Genomic DNA, 21,839 nt, shown 5'->3' with positions numbered 1-21,839 from the left:
GGACCATGCTCTATAATTAACGGGAAGTTGGCCATTTTGATTTTTGTGTGAATTTCCCCTTGATTTCTAGTCACTATACTTTAACCAACTCCTCCTAGGGACTTTGTCAGATCCTTATCAAATTTGGTCAGTATAATCTAAAGACCTTTGCAATGAAAAGATACTCAAAGCTTTATGTTTGATGGAATGGCGTAGCCGTGGCGTTGCGGCCATTGTACGTGATTCGCCATGAAACAACAAGCTGATATAACTCCACTGGACTTGCTCAAATCTGTCCCAAACTTGCCATACTTGATAACAGTCATGGCCAGAGGATGTCTACAAGCCAATTTTCACTCATAGTCATAGCGCCATCTACTATATACACGCTATACTTTAACAAACTCCTCCTAGGGACTTTGTCAGATCCACTTCTAATTTGGTCAGTACAATCTAAAGACTGTTGCAATTAAAAGTTACTAAAAGTTTTACGTTTGCTGGAATAGCGTAGCCGTGGCATGGCGGCCATTTTAAGTGATTCGCCGTTAAACAACAAGCTGATGTAACTCCACTGGACTTGCTCAAATCTGTCCCAAACTTGCCATACTTGATAATAGTCATGGCCTGAGGATGTCTATGAGCCAATTTCCACTTAAAGTCATAGTGCCACCTACTGGCAACAGGAAGACAGCGTTATGTGACACACTGAATTGGATTTACACAATGTGGTCTATACTTGATATCGAGCAAAATAATGCATGTTTGCTCGTGTTCTCTAGCGCCAGATAGTGGATACAGTAACTGGTGAAATATTTGCGTTACATAATTTCCAGTGTCACACAGTCCAAGCATTAAAAATACGTCTACCTTGTGGGCTCGCTGTCTGATGGTCGCAGATATTTATGGCCGCTTCTGCCGGCATCCCGCCAGTACCCCCGACGTGCGGGAGGATGCGAGGGCCCGTACATCGCTGCTTGCAGCTTTAATTTTTTATGAATTTCTAGTGTCGTTTTTGTCATTTCCAGGCGCTATACCTTAACGAACTCCTCCTAGGGAAATAATCGATTCATTTTCAAATTTGGTCAGTACAATCTAAAGACCTTTGTGATGAAAAGTTACTCAAAGTTTGTTGTTTTGTGAAAAGCCGTTGCCGTGGCAACTCATTCTTCGCCATGAAAAATTAAAGTGTTTTTGAGGGGCTAAAAATGCTCAAAACATATACAAACTTGTCAAACACATTTAAAATCCTGAATGTAGTTATCTAATGTGATTTTAATGCTCTAGAGTGGCAAGTCGACTCGATAGTGCCCCTTACAATATTTCAACGATGCTACCCTCGCAGTACGTTTCACCGAGATGAATAATAGTTTTTTTTAATGAAAAGCCATTTTGAATTTGTTGTGAATTTCTAGTGTCGTTTTTATGATTTCCAGGTGCTGTACTTTAAGGAACTTGTCCTAGGGAAATAATCGAATCAACTTCAAATTTAGTCAGAACAATCTAAAGACCTCTATGATTAAAAGTTACTAAAAGCTTGAGGTTTCATCGAACGACGTGGATGTGGTGTGGCGGCCATTTAACATGGTTCGCCATCATCCGTCAAGCTGTTGTAACTCAACTGTACTTTGTCAAAACTGTCCCAAACTTGATATGCTTGTCATGACTTTAGGACTTCTGCATGCCAATTTTAACTCATAGTCATAGCGCCACCTACTGGCAACCACGGACGTAAGCAGGATCCTATAATTACAGCGGCCCAAACACTGAACTTATTGAAAGGGTTCGTGGGCACACTACCATAAAAAGACCTCTCTGATCTAAATGTGTGCAGCCTAGGATGTTTGGAGAGCAGAAATTGGATAAAAAGGGTTTCCAATTCCCGCTTGTAAGTGGAGTTTTCATTAATAGTAAATGTAATTGTTTTTGTTCATTTTGGAACAAGTTGTAATGTTAAGTAATTTCATAGAACGTGAAGTTTGTTTCATAAAATCAAACTGCACACAGACGAATTTGAATGATAGATTATTCTACATTGGCTCATTTTTGGGCTTAAACTTAATTATTTACAAAATAGGTTTATTTTTCCACATGGAACTATACATTCTCCTATTTCTCCTTGACGCTTCCAGCTTTGAGTCTCTCAGCAGTGATTGTCAGAGCTACCTGCACAAACAAATGACCTGCATTTACTTTGTTCTGTAAATTTTTACAGAATTACAGTTATGATTGTATTCGGAGGTACACTTAAAACATTCGAGGCATAAGACCTCGCAAAATGACCTCAATACGCCATTAGTCGATACAGGAAATATCGTTTAACTCATGCACTCAGTGAATGATGGTCACAGAAATATATGGCCGCATCAACCACAGTCTTGCCTGTACCCTCGACGTGCATGAAGATGCGAGGGCCCGATCAATGCTGCTTGCAGCTTTAAATTGTTGGAATGCTGTTAAGCATTCCAACTATTGTTATCCTGTTTCTCTTTATTGTTGGAACGCTGTTAAGCGTTCCAACTATTGTTCTTCAAATCTTTATTCCGTCGTTTTATTATATTTCTTCCGTATGTATTTTGGCACTTATCTCCTTCCACATTTTTTAAGCTACAGAAACCATATCAAAATGTTCAGCTCTTTCAGCTCATGTCTGCTATGTCTCTTCATATTTCTAATCTTTAAACTTTTTGAATTATTAAGCTTTTTGCAACTTTTTTTTTGAATGGGTTTCTATGGAGAATATTTTCAAATCCTTCAACTTCCTCATACTTTCAGCTACAGACACCATTTCAACTTTAAAATGTTGAAAAAACCCTGATCTATTGCCGCATAATTCAGCTTTTTGATATCTTTAACTTTTTGAACTGTCCCATTTTAACTTTTATGATTTTTTCAGTCCTTTTCTGCCTTTATAATGGGTGTGTATTGCGCAGCAGAACAGGCTGCTGGCACACAGGTGTTCGCGATTAAGGTAATCAGCAATGTTGATAAACACAGACTCACAGACACGCGCGCACATACACTTCTCTCCCTCTATCTCTCTGTCTCTCTCATTCAGTCATTCAGGTCTTGGATACTTTTAGAGGACCCCCCCCCTCACACACACTTATTCTAATGCTACTCTACTTATAATATTTCTACTACAACTTCTACTACAACTTCTACTACAACAAATATCACTACTGCTGACATTTTTTAAGCCACAGAAACCGTTAGAATATTAAAATGTTCAGCTCTTTCAGCAGAGGGGTGCTATATCTCTTCATGTTTCTAATCTTTAAACTTTTTGAATTATTCAGCTTTTTGCAATCTTTTTTGAATGGGATATCAATGGAGAACATGTTCAAATCCTCTTAAACTTCTTCAACTTTCAAAGCCTTCTTCTTCCTCATACTTTCAGCTACAGACACCATAGTTCAACATTTCAACTAGAAGGGTTTTCAGCAGTGCAGTTTAAATTCTTTTGGGCTTCAACATTTTTCAGACAGGTAGTCTCCCATTTCTGTATTTTCAGCAATTTGTAATCTTTGAACTTTTTGAATTATTAAGCTTTTTGCAATTTTTTTTTTAATTGGATATCTATTTTCAGCAATGTTTTCACAATTCATTTCAGCTTTCAGCATTCCAACGCATTTTCAGCAGGAAATGCATTTTCTAGTTTGAATATGGCTTTTACTTGAGAATTTATACTGTACAGCAGCTTTCAAATTAATCTTTAAAAAGTTTAAGTTTATAACTTATTTCTAAAATCATACAAATAATAATATTATATGCACACAGATGAGTGAACTAAGTAAATCTTAAATAGAGGAGATCATTCTTGTCTTTTTTGTGTTATATTGCATTCCCTTTGTACAGAATTTCACCAAAGCAGGTGAGCAGGATGCAGTACGTTGTGACACCCAAGCTCAGCTGATAGGGAGAGGCTGCAAGAGGGAAGAAATCATCTCCCCACAGAACACTCGTCAAATTGTCAAGGAAGATCCTCTGTCCACGTCATTCAACCAACAGGAGCCTGTCCAGCTGAGTCCACAGAAGATTAGTCTGAGACTGCGATCTGGTTAGTGAAATCAGTTAATGCTCAACTTTGACTGGAGCAGTGCAGTGTTTGGAGTAAAACCAGAGCAGTTACCTGTGAGCTCCAGGGCCATTATTTGGATCTGTGCAGGACTGGGCTGGGCAAATAAAAACAAACACAGAAAAGTTAGGAATTCTAAAAACTTGCTTTGTTTATTGTGTTATAATGTCATCTACCATCATATTTGATTTGAGAATTGTATAAAGGTACTGTCACTGAACTTTAAATATACATACTGTACATGAGCATGTTAGTATTTGTTGTTTTTGTTTCTCTTCTCTGTGTTACAGGGCTTCCTACCACATTCAGTGTTTCTTTTAAAAGAGCTAAGGGTTATCCAGTCGATCTCTACTATCTGATGGACCTGTCTTACTCTATGAAAGATGACTTGGAAAATGTCAAAGAACTGGGACAAGATCTTTTTGCAGCTCTGAATAAAATCACAGAATATGCTCAAATAGGTAATTTGATTATAATCTAATTCTGACAACTTGAATAATCTAAAAACGAATACCTATTATTTGAAAACACTTTATAATAAAGCCACAACTTACAGTGTACTTATAGTAGACAAAAATGCTTCCTTGATCAGATGGAGCCATGATTACCAATACTTCCTCCTTATCTCCACAAACACATGATCAGGAAATGTCGAATGGAGCTTGTCATCATACTCTTTTATTAAGATGTCATTCAATGTTGAGGATCCAGAATTATAGGGTGCATGGCTGGATCTAGACCCTCAACTCTGCAGAGTAAAGCTTAGTTTATGCGAGGCATGCGTGCCAGAAAATGACATTGTCACAGCCGGCGAGATGCTTGGCCGTGAACCTCTGAATTTTTGTAACTTGCCGATCGTAATCACGTGACTGTCACAAAGACAGGGGGTTGTATAAAGAAGGTCAATTTGCTTTTAGATGCTTTAGAAATAGGAGGTCTTCATTATAGGAGGACTTTATTTAAGTGTGTCAATTTCTTAAAACCAATGATCAATGGTTTGATGAACCTGTGCTACCTTATAAAGAAAAAAAATAATAACCATTTCTTTAACTACAGGGTTTGGTGCCTTTGTTGATAAGACCGTCCTTCCTTACACTAACACCAATAAGGAGAAACTGCTGAAGCCATGTGATGAGAATGACCAGCAGTGCCAGGCTGCCTTTGGCTACAGACATGTGCTTAAAATGACACCACGGGAAGATGAGTTCAAAAACAAAGTGACAGAGCAGTTCATTTCTGGGAACTTGGACTCTCCAGAAGGCAGTCTTGATGCCATGATGCAGGCTGCCGTATGTGGGGTAAGGACTCAACTAAATAGATAACTACAGTTTGTACTGTTTATTATTAAAAAACAGATTAAACCTTCTGTTTGGGCCCATTCAAGTAGCAGTACCACAGTGACATTCATTCAATTGTCACACAGACTATGCCTTTTAACGGGCTGTATACGCTTGAAGGCCATAAAGCCACAGTTGCAACTGACTTCTGTTGGACAGAAAACTGGGCCAGCAAATTTCATTGTCAAGACGTAACAATATTTTTTCTGTGGTCTGACACCTTTTGGTTAAAAGGAAGTTTCCATTTTGTCTGATGTCAGAATGAAGTGGTTGGTTCCGTTCAAATTATCTTTGGTGTGTCGGTTATAACGGTTTAATGGGTGACCTTGTGAACTGAGCAGAGAATGAGTTAAAAGTTCCAGATCTTGTTTTGGGGACTGGGTTACAGGAAACAAAAGGCAAAAAAACTTAAATATACGACATTGGTGGTCTGAGAAACAGGCATCTACACATCCAATGTCAGGAACCTTTAGACCAAGAGTTAAGTCTAGATCAAGACTAGACTTAACTCTAGTCTTGATCTAGACTTGGCTGACAGGAAGCCAGTGTCGTGACTTAAGAATCGGGAGTGATGGTGGTCTAACCTTCTGGTCCCTGCAAGCAGCTGCATTTTGAATAAGCTTTTTGATGGTCGTTTTGGAGAGCCCTATCAAAAGATGTTTGCAGTCATCAAAGCAATAGAAGGAATGAGTTTTTTAAATGAAGTCTGTGAGTTTGATTATATATGTATGGTAATAAAAAGCTAATATTGTCGCTGCTTTTATGTGGCTATTTAAACTGAGATCAGAGTAAACTATAACGTCAAGGGGGGCACCACAGGTCTTAGAGGTCTAATTTAATATTTGGGAGGTTTAATTTAGCTTAAAGGTTCCCTATCCTACATTCAGAGCTAATATATCATGAAACAACTATTATCCATGTAAAGATATAGATAAGTAATGTCTACCTGAGCAGATAATGAGGACTCTCTCCCTCTTTGTGTTGTTATCAGCGCTTCTCCTTGCTTTGTTCACGTAGCTGGTCGTCCGCGTTCCTTTTAGCGCATGTACCACAGATGAAAAATACTGAACAAGACAGGTCAACTTAAAAAGGCAGCATATACAAAAACAAATACTGCTCTTAAGAAGCATGTGAGTTCACGGTCGCTGCTCTGCACTGTTCTCATTACAGCTGGTGACGCCGTCCCAACCGACATCGTCGATTCAGAAGCGTAGCCTCCAGTTCAAACACTTTTCTTTGGAAAAAGACTGTTAGCTCTGTCAGCACTGTTTCCATTGTTTGCACTGTTCGTGCTCCCTTAGCTTAGCCGTTGCCATGTTGTGACAATAGATATGCTCTGAATTTCGTGTTGAGCACCTTTGTATATAAAAGTGCAACTCCCACATTTTGTAATGACCACTGCAATATGTAATAATTTATTGCAAAATTTGGGTATATATATGACATGTTGTGCTCAAGCTGTTTATTACAAAATGCAGCAGATTATTAGAAAGTGGGAGTTATTACATAATGAAATGAAAATGTGTAACATTTTGTCAAGTTATTGTTTGTGCGCCTTTGAAGTTTCCTTGCCTAAATGGTCCCTAAGACATATCGTTGTTTAGGACAAAATAGGTTGGAGGAACAGCAGCACTCGGCTGATTGTGCTGACCACTGATGCTGGATTCCACATGGCCGGAGATGGAAAATTAGCTGGCATACTGGAACCTAATGATGAACAGTGTCACATGGAAAACAACCTTTACAGCAACAGCATTGAGATGGTATGTATCGAATAAAATAAAGGAATCAAAGGGTTGCATGTTATTGTAATTGTTTTAACTAGAAATGTACAGATCACAGCCAGCCCTGTGTCTGCAACGACCACTGTAATATTTGATTGAATGTATATAAATCAAAATTGTCTAACCCCCCCGTCTATGACTGAAAGTGTATCAGACGCGTTTTTCACTCGCACATCTAACACAGAATAATCATTGTAATCTATGAAGATGTCTGCCAAGGCTTTGTACAGGCCTGCATCTCAGCTCTGCTTGAAGCTCTTATTTAGGCTTCAAGTCTAGTTTTTTGACAATATGCATGTAAACTGGAGGTTGATGCCCAATAAAGAGGCACAAAATAACTGTGTCTCTGGCCGCTGAGGAGGGGCGATGCAGTCAGCTGTGTGTGTAGTTCCATTACCTGTTATCCAAACACACCATCCAAAACAATAAAAGTGAGCAAACTGTTTTCCCCATAGACCAACTGTCTATGATTTTGCCAAACTGTGCCTGTGGTGACAGCTGGGGGGCAGCGATGGCCTCTTAAGAGTAGTGAGTGAGGGTTCAGCAGGCAGTCAGTGGCACTATAAAACAGGCAATAAAAGGTGATTTGAGAAAGTGCGAGTCACCGCAATCACGAGAGGTCTTTGTATGGGGTCAGATCAGTCTCAATAATTGCAAATGCACACAGAAAGACTCACAAATGCGCACAGAACAATTCACAAATATATTCGATTTACAAATGCACACAGAAGGATTCACAAATACATTCCAATGCACACATAAATAAATGACGATTTATATAAATATTTAAAAAAAAATCACAAATTTATTTCTGCATTTGTATGTATTTGTGTGCGGATTTTTCTATTTGTTTGTAGATTTGTATGTATTTCTTTGTGGATCGCACTGCATTTATGTGTGTGGGTTTTTTGAGATTCCCCTGACGTGGCTGGATTCACAAATGGGTTTTTTTCAACATGGGCCTATCTGTAGCCAATCAGATGTCAGACTCATTTTCAACCAATCACATGAGCGCAGCTCCCCCTCCCCTCCCCATGACGAGGCTGCCAGCGTTGTTTAATCAGGAAATAAATACTGTAGCCGTCTGTGTTCACCCAGAGCTCTACGATACCTATCAGTAGAGACAAGACCAAACTATGTGTATAAATGTATATGTGTAAACCATATGGTACAAACAATGAAAAAGACGCTGCCGTATTTACGTCTAGATGACGTTATGTTGAGTGTTGGTAGAGCTGCTACAATGTTAGCATAGCCTAGCACCGATCGATCCGAGCTCCATTGAGAAAACAAGTACAAATGGGCATCATTACGTTATTTCGGAGTCCCTTTTCGTCGGTTTATTGCCGTTAAATTACAGCCAAATCAGTTTATTTTGTGTTCATACAGTTAGTAAACAGCTGACGTGTGGCTTGCTAGACACAGTGAGCTCGATGAAATCTACGGAGCTCCTCCGGACTATGTTATGAACCAGACATGACGGCGTTTAGTTTCCCGTGATATCTGGGACTTCCACAACACGTGCTGAGCAGAAATAGAGGTTATTTTTTCCACAGTTGATGGCGGATAGTTAAATGGGGCGTCCAGCGCGATTCACGAACACAAATAGTCCCCGGCGAGACCGGCGGCGTGATTGGCGCAAATGACGCGATTAACGCGTGGGGAGGGGGGGGGAGCTGCGCTCATGTGATTGGTTGAAAATGAGGCTGACATCTGATTGGCTACAGATAGGCCCATGTTGAAAAAAACGCATTTGCGAATCCAGCCACGTCAGGGGAGTCTCAAAAAACCCACAAACAAATGTGGAGCAATCCACAAATAAATGCAGTGCGATCCACAAAGAAATACATACAAATCCACAAACAAATAGAAAAATCCACACACAAATACATACAAATGCAGAAATATATTTGTGATTTTTTTTTTTTACATTTATATAAATCGTAATTTATTTATGTGTGCATTGGAATGTATTTGTGAATTGTTCTGTGTGCATTTGTGAATCTTTCTGTTTGCATTTGTGAGTCTTTCTGTGTACATTTACAGTTACTGTGTATTGTCTACAGGCGTGGACAGACACAGAGGTGCACATTCACTCACGGATATACGCATGCACGGACACACACACACAAACATGCTAGTGATTGCATGATTCTTCTGGCGGAGATATTAAATTGCAACTATCCATTATCATTTATTATTGCCACACTGATTCCAAAAGACTATTTTATTTTGAGGTTAGCATGTAAGAAGTTCACCATGGACATTAGGTGTACAACTTTTCACTATTTCTCTGATGTGTTTAGGACTACCCATCTGTTGGACAACTAGCTATGCAGTTGGAGAAAAACAATATTCAGCCAATATTTGCAGTGACAAAAAATGTGGAAGTTGTCTACAAGGTAAATGAAGCTTTTATTTCTGTACATGGTTTTATTTATTCATAGAGCACACATTATATTCCTACTCTAAAGGATTTTTAATTTGACCTTCTGTTTTATCCCAGCAACTTTCTAAAATGATTCCAAAGTCAGAAGTGGGAGTTCTGTCAACAGATTCTAAAAATGTTGTTGAATTGATTGAGAGCGCCTACAATGTAAGTTGTTAATTTGCCACTGACACATTTTGCACATGTTGCCTTTTTTTTAATCTTATATTGTTGTATTGCTGCTACTGTATTTTTGTCTGTATCTCATAACACTCTCAAATGTGTAATCCCTGACAGAGGTTGTCCTCCAAAGTAACTCTGACCCATGATAATTTGCCTGATAATGTACGAGTTGAATACACCCCTAAGTGCGATCATGCAGGACCACCAGGTGACAGTGAAGGGGTTTGTCACAATGTACGAGTGGGACAGGAGGTCAGTTCTTTTTGTAGTTTTACATGTACTTTTCATAGTTTGTTCATATATCAAGCGCATGTAGTTATTGTTCCATTGGTTCAAGACCTTTGAATCCGCCTACTGCACCGAGTTCCGGTCAACTTGTTCGTTTGGCATAACACTGTCCCTCTTCTCTACTCGTCTCCAGCCTTCCTCCTTTGTGTCCATAACCACAATAATAATTTACGACTGCCACCTTTTTACAATACATGGTGAATTTTGTAATAGTAATGGCACTGGCACACCATACTCCCCCACTCAGTGTCCTTACAATTGCACACTGGCAGTTTGTTAAACTGTTCCACAAACAGGAAGGGATGTGTATTGCTTCTCCCAAATCTGATGTTCGACAATTGGTAGAGGTCTCTGAGGAAGTCCAAAGATGTAGAGGCATCAGGAGTGGAGACTTTAAAGTCTCTTGACATTGTTGGCCTGTCATCTTAACATTTACTGCCCTTTCCAGATCTCTTTTGATGTCACAGTGACAGCATACTCATGCATGGAGGACCAGACTTTCACTATTCGACCACTGGGCATTAAAGACACATTGACAGTGACCGTATCTACAAATTGCGAGTGTCAATGTTTAGACCCACAAGACAATAACCATCCACACTGCAAAGGCAAGGGACGAGTCAGCTGTGGTATATGCAGGTAAGCTTTACACAATGACTGTGTCAGTGATGTGATGTAGCTTTGTGCAAACCGTCCTCTGATGCACAAGTGGGACAGTCCAGAGACAACCAATCACACTTGTTTTGATTCTCAGCTCTTGGTCACAGCAGTTTTCTACTCCAACTCAACTATACTCAACTACCCTTCAACGAATGGGGGAACAGACAGAGTACACACATGTAGTACAAATCACTTCTGAGAACGAATAAAATTATATTTTACGATATATCATATACCTACATAACGAAGAAATTCTGGGCAAATGGACCATGGAAGCTATTTTACTCACTCAAAACACAGTTATACACAAAGTAATACAATAAACTATAAGTTTTCCTACAATTACACGTATTTTTCGCCAGGACACGGCGAGCTATGTACTCTGTTACCGATACCAACCAAAAGCTACGGCACTTTCACGGACAATCCGCACATCACAGAGCATGAGCATTCCACACTGAATCCAACCATTTTTCCAAATTTCTCTCCTTGAAACCATTCAAAAGTTACACTCCATAAGCCACAGAAGAACACACAGCCAAACAGCAAAAAATTGTAAACGCTTCGCACCTTGAGATGGTTTTCTGGAAGAATATCGCCAAAAATCCCAGATTATTCATTTCAGCCATGTGCTGCCGGTCTTTGTCTGCCCTTCTGTAAAAAAACTGAGTTTCTACGTGCACGTATGATGAAGGGGTAATCATTTTCATTTTCGGCGAATGAGTATTACGCTTGGGGGCGCATGCCATGGTTTTGGATTTTTAGTGGCTAAAAATTCTGTCAATCAACTCAAAGATCGTCCCACTAGCTTTTTGACACTCTTCCGCATTCAAAGAGGTGTCATAGGCGAAATTCCGCCAATCATAGGCTGTGAGGTTCAATTGAAGTCTGTAAAACTGGAATTCAGACGAGGGTGAGCCAGGTTTTATAGGTTTATATAGGGCCCAGGCTCTCGAAATGATGCCAAACTGCTGTTTACGATAGATTTAACACTATTAGTGATAAAACAAGTGAAATATGTAGTTATATAAAATTACAATAAAACAGCTGAAAGAGCTGGTTCCAAAATCAGAATTCGGCCTGACGTCGGCTGACCTCTCTGTACAAAACCCTCAATATCTCTGGCCTGCTTCATTTTATCAAAACAGTTTTTTAGAGACTACTGACATGTTGTGCTATGACTTGTGAGGGTTGATTTGGGGAGATCTGCATCATTTCAAATCAATAGCAGCATCAATAAAAGTGCTTTTTTTTCAGGCGAAGCTGAACATTGTCAATTTGAGCTGTGTGCTATCTTTATTCAGCATTTACCAGTAACATATACACTGATATGTACACATCTTAACAAATCTCACAAGTGTTAGTGTTATTATGCCATTACAATTATTGAAATAGACCTTGTAGTTAGAGAGATGCACTCCTTTCTGTATGGGTGTGCAATTTTCGAGCAGAGGCCTAAAAATAGGGCTAGGGTTCAAGAGGTTGGAATTTTCAGCATGGCGTATAAAGTAATGGGATATAATTGAAAAATGTAAATCAAAATAAGAAATAATAAAATGAATAATGCATTTTAGACTGACTGAAACCACCCAGTTACATGTGGTGTCTAGAAGTTCCAGCTAGCAAACAGGACCACACAGACTTAATGAATTAAAGGTTTACAAAAAGGTGGTTAAAAACCCAAGTTTAATACAATTATTTTAAAAATGAACACCTCTAAAGCTTGTTTTATCCCTACACAAATACAAATATCAAAACAATAACTTGTGATTCACTAAAACAATGGAATGGAAAAATCAATTATGAACAATAGATAAGAAAAAAAAACGTTTGCTCATAAAACTGATGAATGAAATGTCTATAATAAAATGCATCATAGAGGGAGAACTGCTGGTGGAAAAAACGCTCTCTCTTTAATGTGTTTTGTTACGATATACATTTTTTTATGACAATTTTAGGTTTTATCGCTCTTTCTAACATGTCCTTATGCAGCTGCAGTGAAGGCTCCATCGGTCAGTTCTGCGAGTGCTCCATTGGCAATAAAGACGAGCGTACCCTGCGAGAATCCTGTCAGAGGCAGAATGGCACCGAGTGTGAGGGTCAAGGAGACTGTGTCTGTGGCAGGTGCAAGTGCCACACCACAGAAAGAGGAAGCAGTTACCATGGTGACTTCTGCGAATGCGACGATGAACACTGTGAGAGGTTCATGAATAAACTATGTGGAGGTAGAGTTTCAGTCATTTTCAAATTATCTGCATTTTAAAGTGTAAAAAACTAACTTTTTCCATTGTAGTTCAACAAGTGCAGCTAAAAAACACATTCTGTATCCTTAAGACCTAACATACGGGTTAAATGCAGTTGATTGTTAATTAGCAAGGGGGGTAGGGAGGGAGGGGTGGATTGTTAAAGATAGATGATAAGGGAAGAGAGAAGATGGGTCACTAGCAAAAAAAATGAGAAAGGGAAATACATGATCCATGTCTTGCATCCAAGGGCCACGACGAAGATGCCCCTAATATTTCTTATAACATAAACACATAACATACACAAACTGTTCTTTTAAGATATGCTGTGAGGGGGACATTTTACAGTTTAAAGACAAACAGTGTAAAGCTGCTAATTATTTACATTATTAATCATTATAATATTTGTTAAGCAGAAATGTAACTGCTCAATGTTCCCTCACTCCATTGTGCTTCTCCTGAGGGATTTGCCGCTTCTGATAGAAAATGAGTGAAGGCTGTGAGAGATAGGCAGGCACAGTTTTGATAAATGAACTGCCACTTGGAAGAGGTGGAAAAAGGAATCAGTCACAGTTGTATATTTATTTGAAGCCCGTTATTTTTACATGTATGGACAGTAAACAGTGGAAGCAGTAGTAAACTGCATTTGGCTTTACAGCAGACTGATCTGCCCATAGCTTCCAGGGAACCTTGCTGTGTAAGCTGGATTTATGCTTGATGCAAGAGGCTTGTAGAAACTATGGCGTAGGTTTGGGTTTGTAGTTCAATGTTGGATTTCACTAGACTGTTGTATCATTTGTGATAAGTCTGTATTGTGCTTTAGTTATGTTGTGACGTTTATTTAAGAATGCTTGACGAGGATCTCTCTCTCTCTCACTCACTCACTCACACACACACACACACACACACACGGTATATTTTTGAGGGTCAACACATTAGCTAGATAGGTATTGACTTATCTTGTAATTCTATTATGTTGTTCATTCTGCACACATGACATCTATTGCTCTTCTGTCCTTCCTGGAGAGGAATCCTCCTCTGTTGCGCTCTCTAAGGTTTCTTCCTTCTTTTTACCCCTCTAAAGGTTTTTTTTTTGGGTGTTTTTCCTGTTTCGATGCGAGGGTCCTGGGACAGAGGATGTTGTATGCTGTACAGAATGTAAAGCCCTCAGAGGCCAATTTGTGCTATTGAGTTATACATATAAAATTTAATTGAACAGATAAACAACTCATTAGTTCCTCTTCCAAGCTTTCTGCCTTTGTTGTGTTTTTTTCCGATACTTGGCATTAATTCCTGAGGTTGTTTACAACCATCGCCCAGAGGGAATGTAGGATATGTGGTACACACAAATGTGTGGTTTAAAGCAAGTATAGCACTCTTACTCTCCTCTCTGTTCCTCACAACCTGTAGGGACCGGTAAGTGTAACTGTGGCAAATGTGAATGCTATGGAGGCTATGAGGGCTCAGCCTGTCAGTGTCAGGTGTCTGAAGATGGCTGTCGTACCCTGAACAACACCGTGTGCTACGGCAGAGGGACCTGCAAGTGTAACCGCTGTGAGTGTAAGGAGGGATACCAGCATCCACGATGCCAGACATGCCTCGGCTGCTCTGACCCTTGCCAGACCAAACTGTAAGGAGTCCAAACTACTACATAACTTTTACGGTCTCATTATTATTGAAGCCAAATTACTCACCAAATTACAAAAAGGACTCATAAATCAACAAAGTAGCTCCACTGCTGACCTGCTGTTAACCTTTTTTTCAGAAACTGCATTGAATGCCTCGGCTTTGACTCAGGTCCCTTTAAAAAAAACTGCAGTGTGGCTTGCAGCAAGAGCATTTATCATGTTATGGTAGATCAGTCCACCATACAAAGCAAGAAGTGCCAGCAAAAGGACTCAGACGGCTGCTGGATCAAATTTAATCTGGACCAGTTGGTCGGAGAGGATAACTACAAGGCTGAAATTCTGAAACAGAGAGGTAAGCTGCTGATGAAATACAGAAAGCTCTTCAGAGCTGTCAAACTTTTACATTTATGAACAATGTATTTGTTTCAATGCAGTTTTCAGTGGTTCTGGTATTTGGAAACATTAAACAGGACCAAGACTAGTTAGAGCTGTAGGCTACTTAAGCAGGTATGATGTTGATCATGTTCACACATGCTAACATTTACTAATTACAGGCGGCAGCCTGTGGTTCTGAAGAGTAAAGCCAATGCTGAAGTGTCTTACACCTGCATTCTCTTTAATGTCCATCAGGAGGCGACTCCTCTCGTTGTATAGAAGTCTATGAGAAAATGACTCTACTTCTCTCTTGATTTATTACCTCAATAAACATTGTAAACATGAGTTTATGGTCTCAATCTCTAGTTTCAAGTCTTCTTCAATACAGCATGATGTTCATTAAGTAAATTATGGTCCATTTAGAGTAAAAATAGACTATAAAGCAGGGTGTGCTTTAGGGAGGGGCTACCTTGTGATTGACAGGTTGCTAGCAGAGCCATATACAGTGTCTCTTTGTCACTCCTCCACAGTCCAAATTTGGTCTCTAACTTTCAATGGTTGCAAAAATGCAAGATGGTAACGGCCAAAAAGTCGAACTCGAGGCTTCAAAGCGGCAGTCCACAAACCAATGGGAGACATCAGTGTTGACGTCCACTCTTTATATTCATTGATTGACTAATTAGCACTAAACACAAAGTACAGCTGAGGCTATTGGGAAGTATTGGACACAGTAGAATGTTGACCTGATGATGGCGCTAGATGACAGGTCGGAGAATCGAAAATCAATGTTTGAACGAAATTGCACGGCATCTCGTTGTTGCTGAGGACAGGTAGACCAACGGACCAACAGGCAGACCAAAATTACCATTGCGAAAGCCCCACCACTAGCCTACATACACATCAAACATACAACTTTGTCCTTTTCATTCTTTTTTATAGTCAAGCTGTTTGGAAAGGAGTAAAACTTTCTGTTTTCATTCCTCTTCCTCCAGACTGTCCAGAACCACCCAGCATCATAGCTATCATTGGAGGCTCTATTGCGTCTGTGGCTCTCATTGGCATCTTGTTGCTGATGCTGATCAAGCTACTTCTCTACATGAAGGATCTGAAAGAGTTCAGGAAATTTGAAAATGAAAAGAAGAAATCCAAGTGGGCGGAGGTAAAATGATTTACTTTAATGTCATTTTTTACAATCACTGCCTAGAAAAATAAAATCTTGAAATAATCACCAGACCTTTCATGGTGTTGATATTTTGCCACTTTCTCAAGTTTTGTGCTGTCATATTTGATTGGCAAGCTACATGAATCATTCTCTAGAAAAATATTCAGTTCGTTTGCAAGTTATCCTCTACTATCACTGTGTGAGTGTGCAGAATGGGTCAAGGATAAGTCTAAAAATCTGCTATACAAATGCAAGTCCATTACCATTTACCATTTGGTAATGAACGCTTTTCGAGATATGTGAAGGACACACACACGCAGACAGACAGAGAAGAGATTCCTTGCTTTATAGTTAGATATTAAGTGAAACGATACGTGCCTTGAGGCAGTAATTATTACCTAATCTTTTGCTTATTTACACCCCCGGTGTGTGAAGGAGAGGTACAGCAGGTCCTTCCTTCCTGCCGCTGTCAGGCTGGACAACCAGCTGTGCTCCCAGTAGAGTAGACCACCCAACCAACACAAAAAAATCTGTGCAATAGAAATACACCGTGCAATAAAAATTATTCTGTTTGTATATATAATATTTTTAGTTATATTTTAGTTATTGTGGATTTTTTTACTTTTTTACTTTGTTAATATTCTTTACTGTTTATTACTTATTTATAATACTTGTTTTGATCTTGTTTTTTTACTATGTCTCTTGTTTGCACTATCCGCTATGCTGTTGCAATCCTGTAAATGTGTGTTGAAATGTTACATATTACCAGAGGTTAAATTGGGATTTGTTATGTGGTGGGGGGATCCTGCCCTGAGATTTATGCACTCTGGTACCTTATATAAAAAGTATTCAAAGTACATATCTTTCAATCCTTCACATAAATTAAGATGTTTTACTATAGAGTATATTACTAGCAGTATGAAAAGTAATTGAATTAAACTCCACCTTTAAAGTGATGAACACATGAATGCATCTGTTGGAGCCATAATGAACTATGAGCTAAGGTCATGGTTAAAGCTAAAGAAAGAGGTAGCTGAGACAATCACAATTCCTATGTTGATGATTGCCTGAAGTCAGTGGTCACAGTAGTACAAGCTATTACGCCGTTCAGGGAATTCAGAGATGAATGCGCCCAGGGAGGCTTCTTATTAACTAAATGGGTCAGTAACAGCAAATATCCCTGTACGTCACACAGCCAAACTACTCAAAGATCTGGGCTTGGACAGGAAAAAAATGCCCATTGAAATGGCAATTTGGATGGGATTATTTTACCTTTAAGGTCACAATCAAGTACAGAGCCCTTACCAGAAGAGGTATCCTCTCTATCTAAGATCCATTAGGATTCCTTTCCCAATTCATACTAAAACCAAAGCAAATCTTCCAAGAACTCTGTAGATTGAAGTGCTGAAGGGATGAAATCATTGCAGAAGAATTTTCAAAGGATCACAGAGTTGGAACAGCTAAGCAGTTTTAAAGTGGACAGTTGAATGAAACCTGAAAATGTTGGCCCCATCAGAAATGCAGAGCTCCATCACTTCTATGACGCAAGCAAGGTTATGGCACTGTTAGCTATCTCTGATTCACAAACAGTATGAGTATGAGAAACGTCCATGTTGGATTTGTTTTGGGGAAATCCAGAGTGACTCCACACAAACAGATTGCAATCCCCAGGTTGGAGCTTGCCACAGCAACACTCACAGTAATAGTGGACAGGATGTTGTAAAGGGAGTTGGAGTGGAACTGAAGGACTCTACTTTTTGGACAGATAGCACGTTTGTACTGGGATATATCCACAATCAGACAAAAAAAAAAAAAAAACTGATTGGCCAGAGATCCCTATGAAACTGGGCCGAATTTCACAAGAAATCCAAAGGTAAATAAAGATGTTTCTGCTTAGAGTGTGAGCATCAGGAAGAGAAATTCTAAGAGCAAATTGGTATACTTCTGCAAAAAAGCTTGCTCACAGCTGGTCTAGGTGACCACGAGGCACCCGGAGTAGAAATCAGGCATTAATACATATACTGGATCCATCATTTTGAGGGCAGTAGCTCAGTCCAAGGGGACTTGGTTTGGGAACTTGGTTTAGACTGGTAGAGAGGTGCCAGTTTGCCTCCTGGGCACTGCCGTGGTATTCTTGAGCAAGGCACCAGCCGCTGCTCCTAATGTTAGGATAGGTTACATTTCACTGCGTGCTGTGCTGTTCACAATACAATGTGTGACAGATTGCAATCCCCAGGTTGGAGCTTGCCACAGCAACACTCACAGTAATAGTGGACAGGATGTTGTAAAGGGAGTTGGAGTGGAACTGAAGGACTCTACTTTTTGGACAGATAGCACGTTTGTACTGGGATATATCCACAATCAGACAAAAAAAAAAAAACTGATTGACCGATTGGCCAGAGATCCCTATGAAACTGGGCCGAATTTCACAAGAAATCCAAAGGTAAATAAAGATGTTTCTGCTTAGAGTGTGAGCATCAGGAAGAGAAATTCTAAGAGCAAATTGGTTGAGTATTACTCTTTTCTTTCATTCATCTATTGGTTGCTTTAAGACAGGGACAGTGTACAATAATAACAATGTGTTGCACCAGACAGAGCACAATTCAGATTTGTATCTGTTGTCCCTGGGTATGTATAAAATGCACATAAAACAATATAACAATTATAAATACACATTTATAGATACACATATAAGACATATAGCAGACCTTAATGACAAATAACATGAAAATGATAAATCCACTTTAATAAATACAGATATAGGAGATATATCAGACCGTGATGACAATATAACAAATAAAACAAAAGGTGGAGAAAATGGAGAACAAAACGCTGTTCAATGGTTCAACCAGATTGACAGCTGAAAGAGACAAAGATCCTCTGAGCAACAGTTGAATAAGAAGAGAAGAAATCAGCAGTCATTGGTCAAAGAAACTGGAAGCTTAGATTTGAATAGGAACAGCTTCCCGTTTCACAATAAAAGCAGCCTTGAACAAACTGGAATTGACTTTAGCAAAGCTCTTCTTCAGACTTCACAATAGAAATAGGTTAGTCTGTAGGGGTGTAATGGTTCACAAAATTCTCGTTTCGGTTCAATACGATACAGTAGTACCACGGTTCGGTACGTTTTCAATACAGCAAAAAAGCTGAAATGCCAAATCCTCACTGGTGAGACTCTCAAGGTCTGAAGAACATGGCTCTTCATCTCCATTCAGTTAGTCAGGTAGCTTTGTGTAGTCCGTGATGTCTGGCCGTCTGTTATCAGAGGAACAGCGGTAGTTTCGGACATTTGATTCTCTGTTTGGGCTTTTGTTTTCTTTTACAATGCAGGAATTATGGTTTGTATGGTTTTAATGTAGGATGCGGGGAGAGTTTGTAGCGTGTGTACTGCTGTTGGTTTTCCTGGTAAGCTAGTTTAGCGTAGCATGTAGAATGTTGTTCTTCCGTGGTGGGAGTGTCAGACAGCACTTTGTCTGTTACGTGGTGGGAGTGTCAGACAGCACAACTGTTACGTCGGGTGGGTTGCCATGTTGAGCGCAGTGGCTCCACCGATATATATTTCTCACAATTTAAGCTTCTGCATTTTCCAAATGCAATGGTATTATTCAAACGTATTGATGGGTTCATAGTGCGTACCGAACCGTGAGCCTCGTACCGAACGGTTCAATAAAAAATACGTGTATTGTTACCCCTATTAGTCTGGTGTTACAACTGTTGGAATATCAGCTGAACTAATCAAAGTTTAAACCTCTTCAATCAATATTTACAGTTTAACAATGAAAATAATTCAACAATAATACAATAATTCAAGTTCAACAGGATTATCCCTGTCATGTGACACTGTGGGGAAGATTGAATCATTTCATTCTTCTTCTTTTCGGGACAAAGCTATTTTGAATATAAATACAATTTCTGTTGTCTGAATGACACTTATCTCTGTTAAATAGTTATTATTTAAGGAAAGAAGATTTAACAGCTGATGCTGGTTCTTTTGAAGGGCAATCTAACTTGCTGCAAACTAAAACCAGGCTTTTATTTGAAACTGCCTTTATGAGAGACCAGCCTTTGCTTGTGCCCGATACCAGCCGCTTGTATTTGAGACTCTGCCATCACTTGAATACCGGTATTATATACCTATTATATTATATTGTATTATATACCTGTGTATTTATGAGTGAGTGAATTTATAGTACTTCTACATTGGGGAGACTAACACATCTGTCGAGCCTCAATGATAATATGTTTTTGTGATGTTTTGCTTGTTCCATCTCACGTGAAGACAATATCAAAATAACATCATAGATGAAAATAAACTAATCCTTGTGATTTTTGTGTTGCCAGGCTGACAACCCACTGTTCCAGAATGCCACCACCACTGTGGCCAACCCAACCTTCACTGGAGAATGAGGATTAGTGCCGAACTGCTGCCATTTACTCAACACGATTGCAATTGCATTATTGTTTACTTACTATTGAAAAAATATGCATAATTTTGCTCATTGCTTATTATATTTACATGTAAAATATAGTCATGTATGTTGCTCATAATATATACAATAGGAGAGTAGGACAGAGAATGGGCAAAATGTAATGATGTGTGATGTCTAATTTATACTTCTGCAAAAAAGCTTGCTCACAGCTGGTCTAGGTGACCACGAGGCACCCGGAGTAGAAATCAGGCATTAATACATATACTGGATCCATCATTTTGAGGGCAGTAGCTCAGTCCAAGGGGACTTGGTTTGGGAACTTGGTTTAGACTGGTAGAGAGGTGCCAGTTTGCCTCCTGGGCACTGCCGTGGTATTCTTGAGCAAGGCACCAGCCGCTGCTCCTAATGTTAGGATAGGTTACATTTCACTGCGTGCTGTGCTGTTCACAATACAATGTGTGACAATAAAAGTTGATTTACATGTATAGTTGAAAGACATTTTCTGAAATGTATGTCTGTGAAATCCAACTTCAGTTGGAAAAATGGAAAATTAATGAACAAAGATCAGAAAATTAAACATATTCACAGTTTATTTTAAATGTTCTATAGACTAAGTACGATTTAAATCTGCAGTAAATCCAATATTCCCTCTCCTTTTAGCTTTAGTTTGGTCTTTAAGAAAATGTTCTAGTATTCTGGATGTGAATGGCAACACAATTAGTTTTCATTTAGAATAGAGATACATGCCCAGCTCAGACAGAGGTTACATATGGATGGCTGCCTCGATGTGTCTAGTGCAATACAGTTTGCAAGATGGAGCAAATTGTTGACATATGTGCATGGAAACGTTAATACGTTAAATATTTAAAACATTTTTAGTTAAGATATAATTGTAAGAATACGAATGGAAAAACTAAACGTGAAGTGGCTAGTGGCCTCTGTGAGGAATTTAAGTATTAAAAGCATTCTAAGCACTAATTATAGTGCATTAATAGCACCCCTAGTGGTGGATATTATATGTTACAGTATATTTCCTTATAGAAGTGTTCAACCATAAAAGCATAATCATTGAATGTATTAAACTAAAAAGCATAGTCATTAGATGTATTGAACGATGAAGGAAAGATAGGGATTTTGAGTGAGGCTTTTCAGAGACGAGTGTGTTGCTTTAAGGAAGGAGAGGGGGCCGGACCAGAAGATGAGTCATGAAGCCAAGGAGGAGCTTATTGGATTTCAGGCCATCACTGAGCTGATACAGGACATCTCA

The 21,839-nt window shown here is 39.2% G+C and overlaps 1 protein-coding gene across 1 annotated transcript in view; it reads left to right on the top strand.

The window, feature by feature from the left end:
• itgb2 (integrin, beta 2) overlaps positions 1-21,059 on the top strand; it is a 28,252-nt gene extending 7,193 nt beyond the window's left edge. Inside the window, exons 4-16 of the mRNA XM_079170689.1 lie at positions 3,835-4,036; positions 4,345-4,515; positions 5,111-5,352; positions 6,996-7,154; positions 9,482-9,577; positions 9,682-9,771; positions 9,901-10,038; positions 10,523-10,713; positions 12,727-12,959; positions 14,388-14,607; positions 14,743-14,957; positions 15,973-16,139; positions 20,484-21,059. Coding sequence (XP_079026815.1) covers positions 3,835-4,036; positions 4,345-4,515; positions 5,111-5,352; positions 6,996-7,154; positions 9,482-9,577; positions 9,682-9,771; positions 9,901-10,038; positions 10,523-10,713; positions 12,727-12,959; positions 14,388-14,607; positions 14,743-14,957; positions 15,973-16,139; positions 20,484-20,549 — 2,190 coding nt within the window. The 3' untranslated portion in view covers positions 20,550-21,059. The remainder of the gene's footprint in view (positions 1-3,834; positions 4,037-4,344; positions 4,516-5,110; positions 5,353-6,995; positions 7,155-9,481; positions 9,578-9,681; positions 9,772-9,900; positions 10,039-10,522; positions 10,714-12,726; positions 12,960-14,387; positions 14,608-14,742; positions 14,958-15,972; positions 16,140-20,483) is intronic.
• The last annotated feature ends 780 nt before the right edge of the window (positions 21,060-21,839 follow it).

Source organism: Pholis gunnellus, assembly GCF_910591455.1.
Source record: "Pholis gunnellus genome assembly, chromosome: 12".
Taxonomy (NCBI): domain Eukaryota; kingdom Metazoa; phylum Chordata; class Actinopteri; order Perciformes; family Pholidae; genus Pholis; species Pholis gunnellus.
Note: the sequence above shows the minus strand (reverse complement) of the source record. Positions and strands in the feature narration are given on the sequence as shown.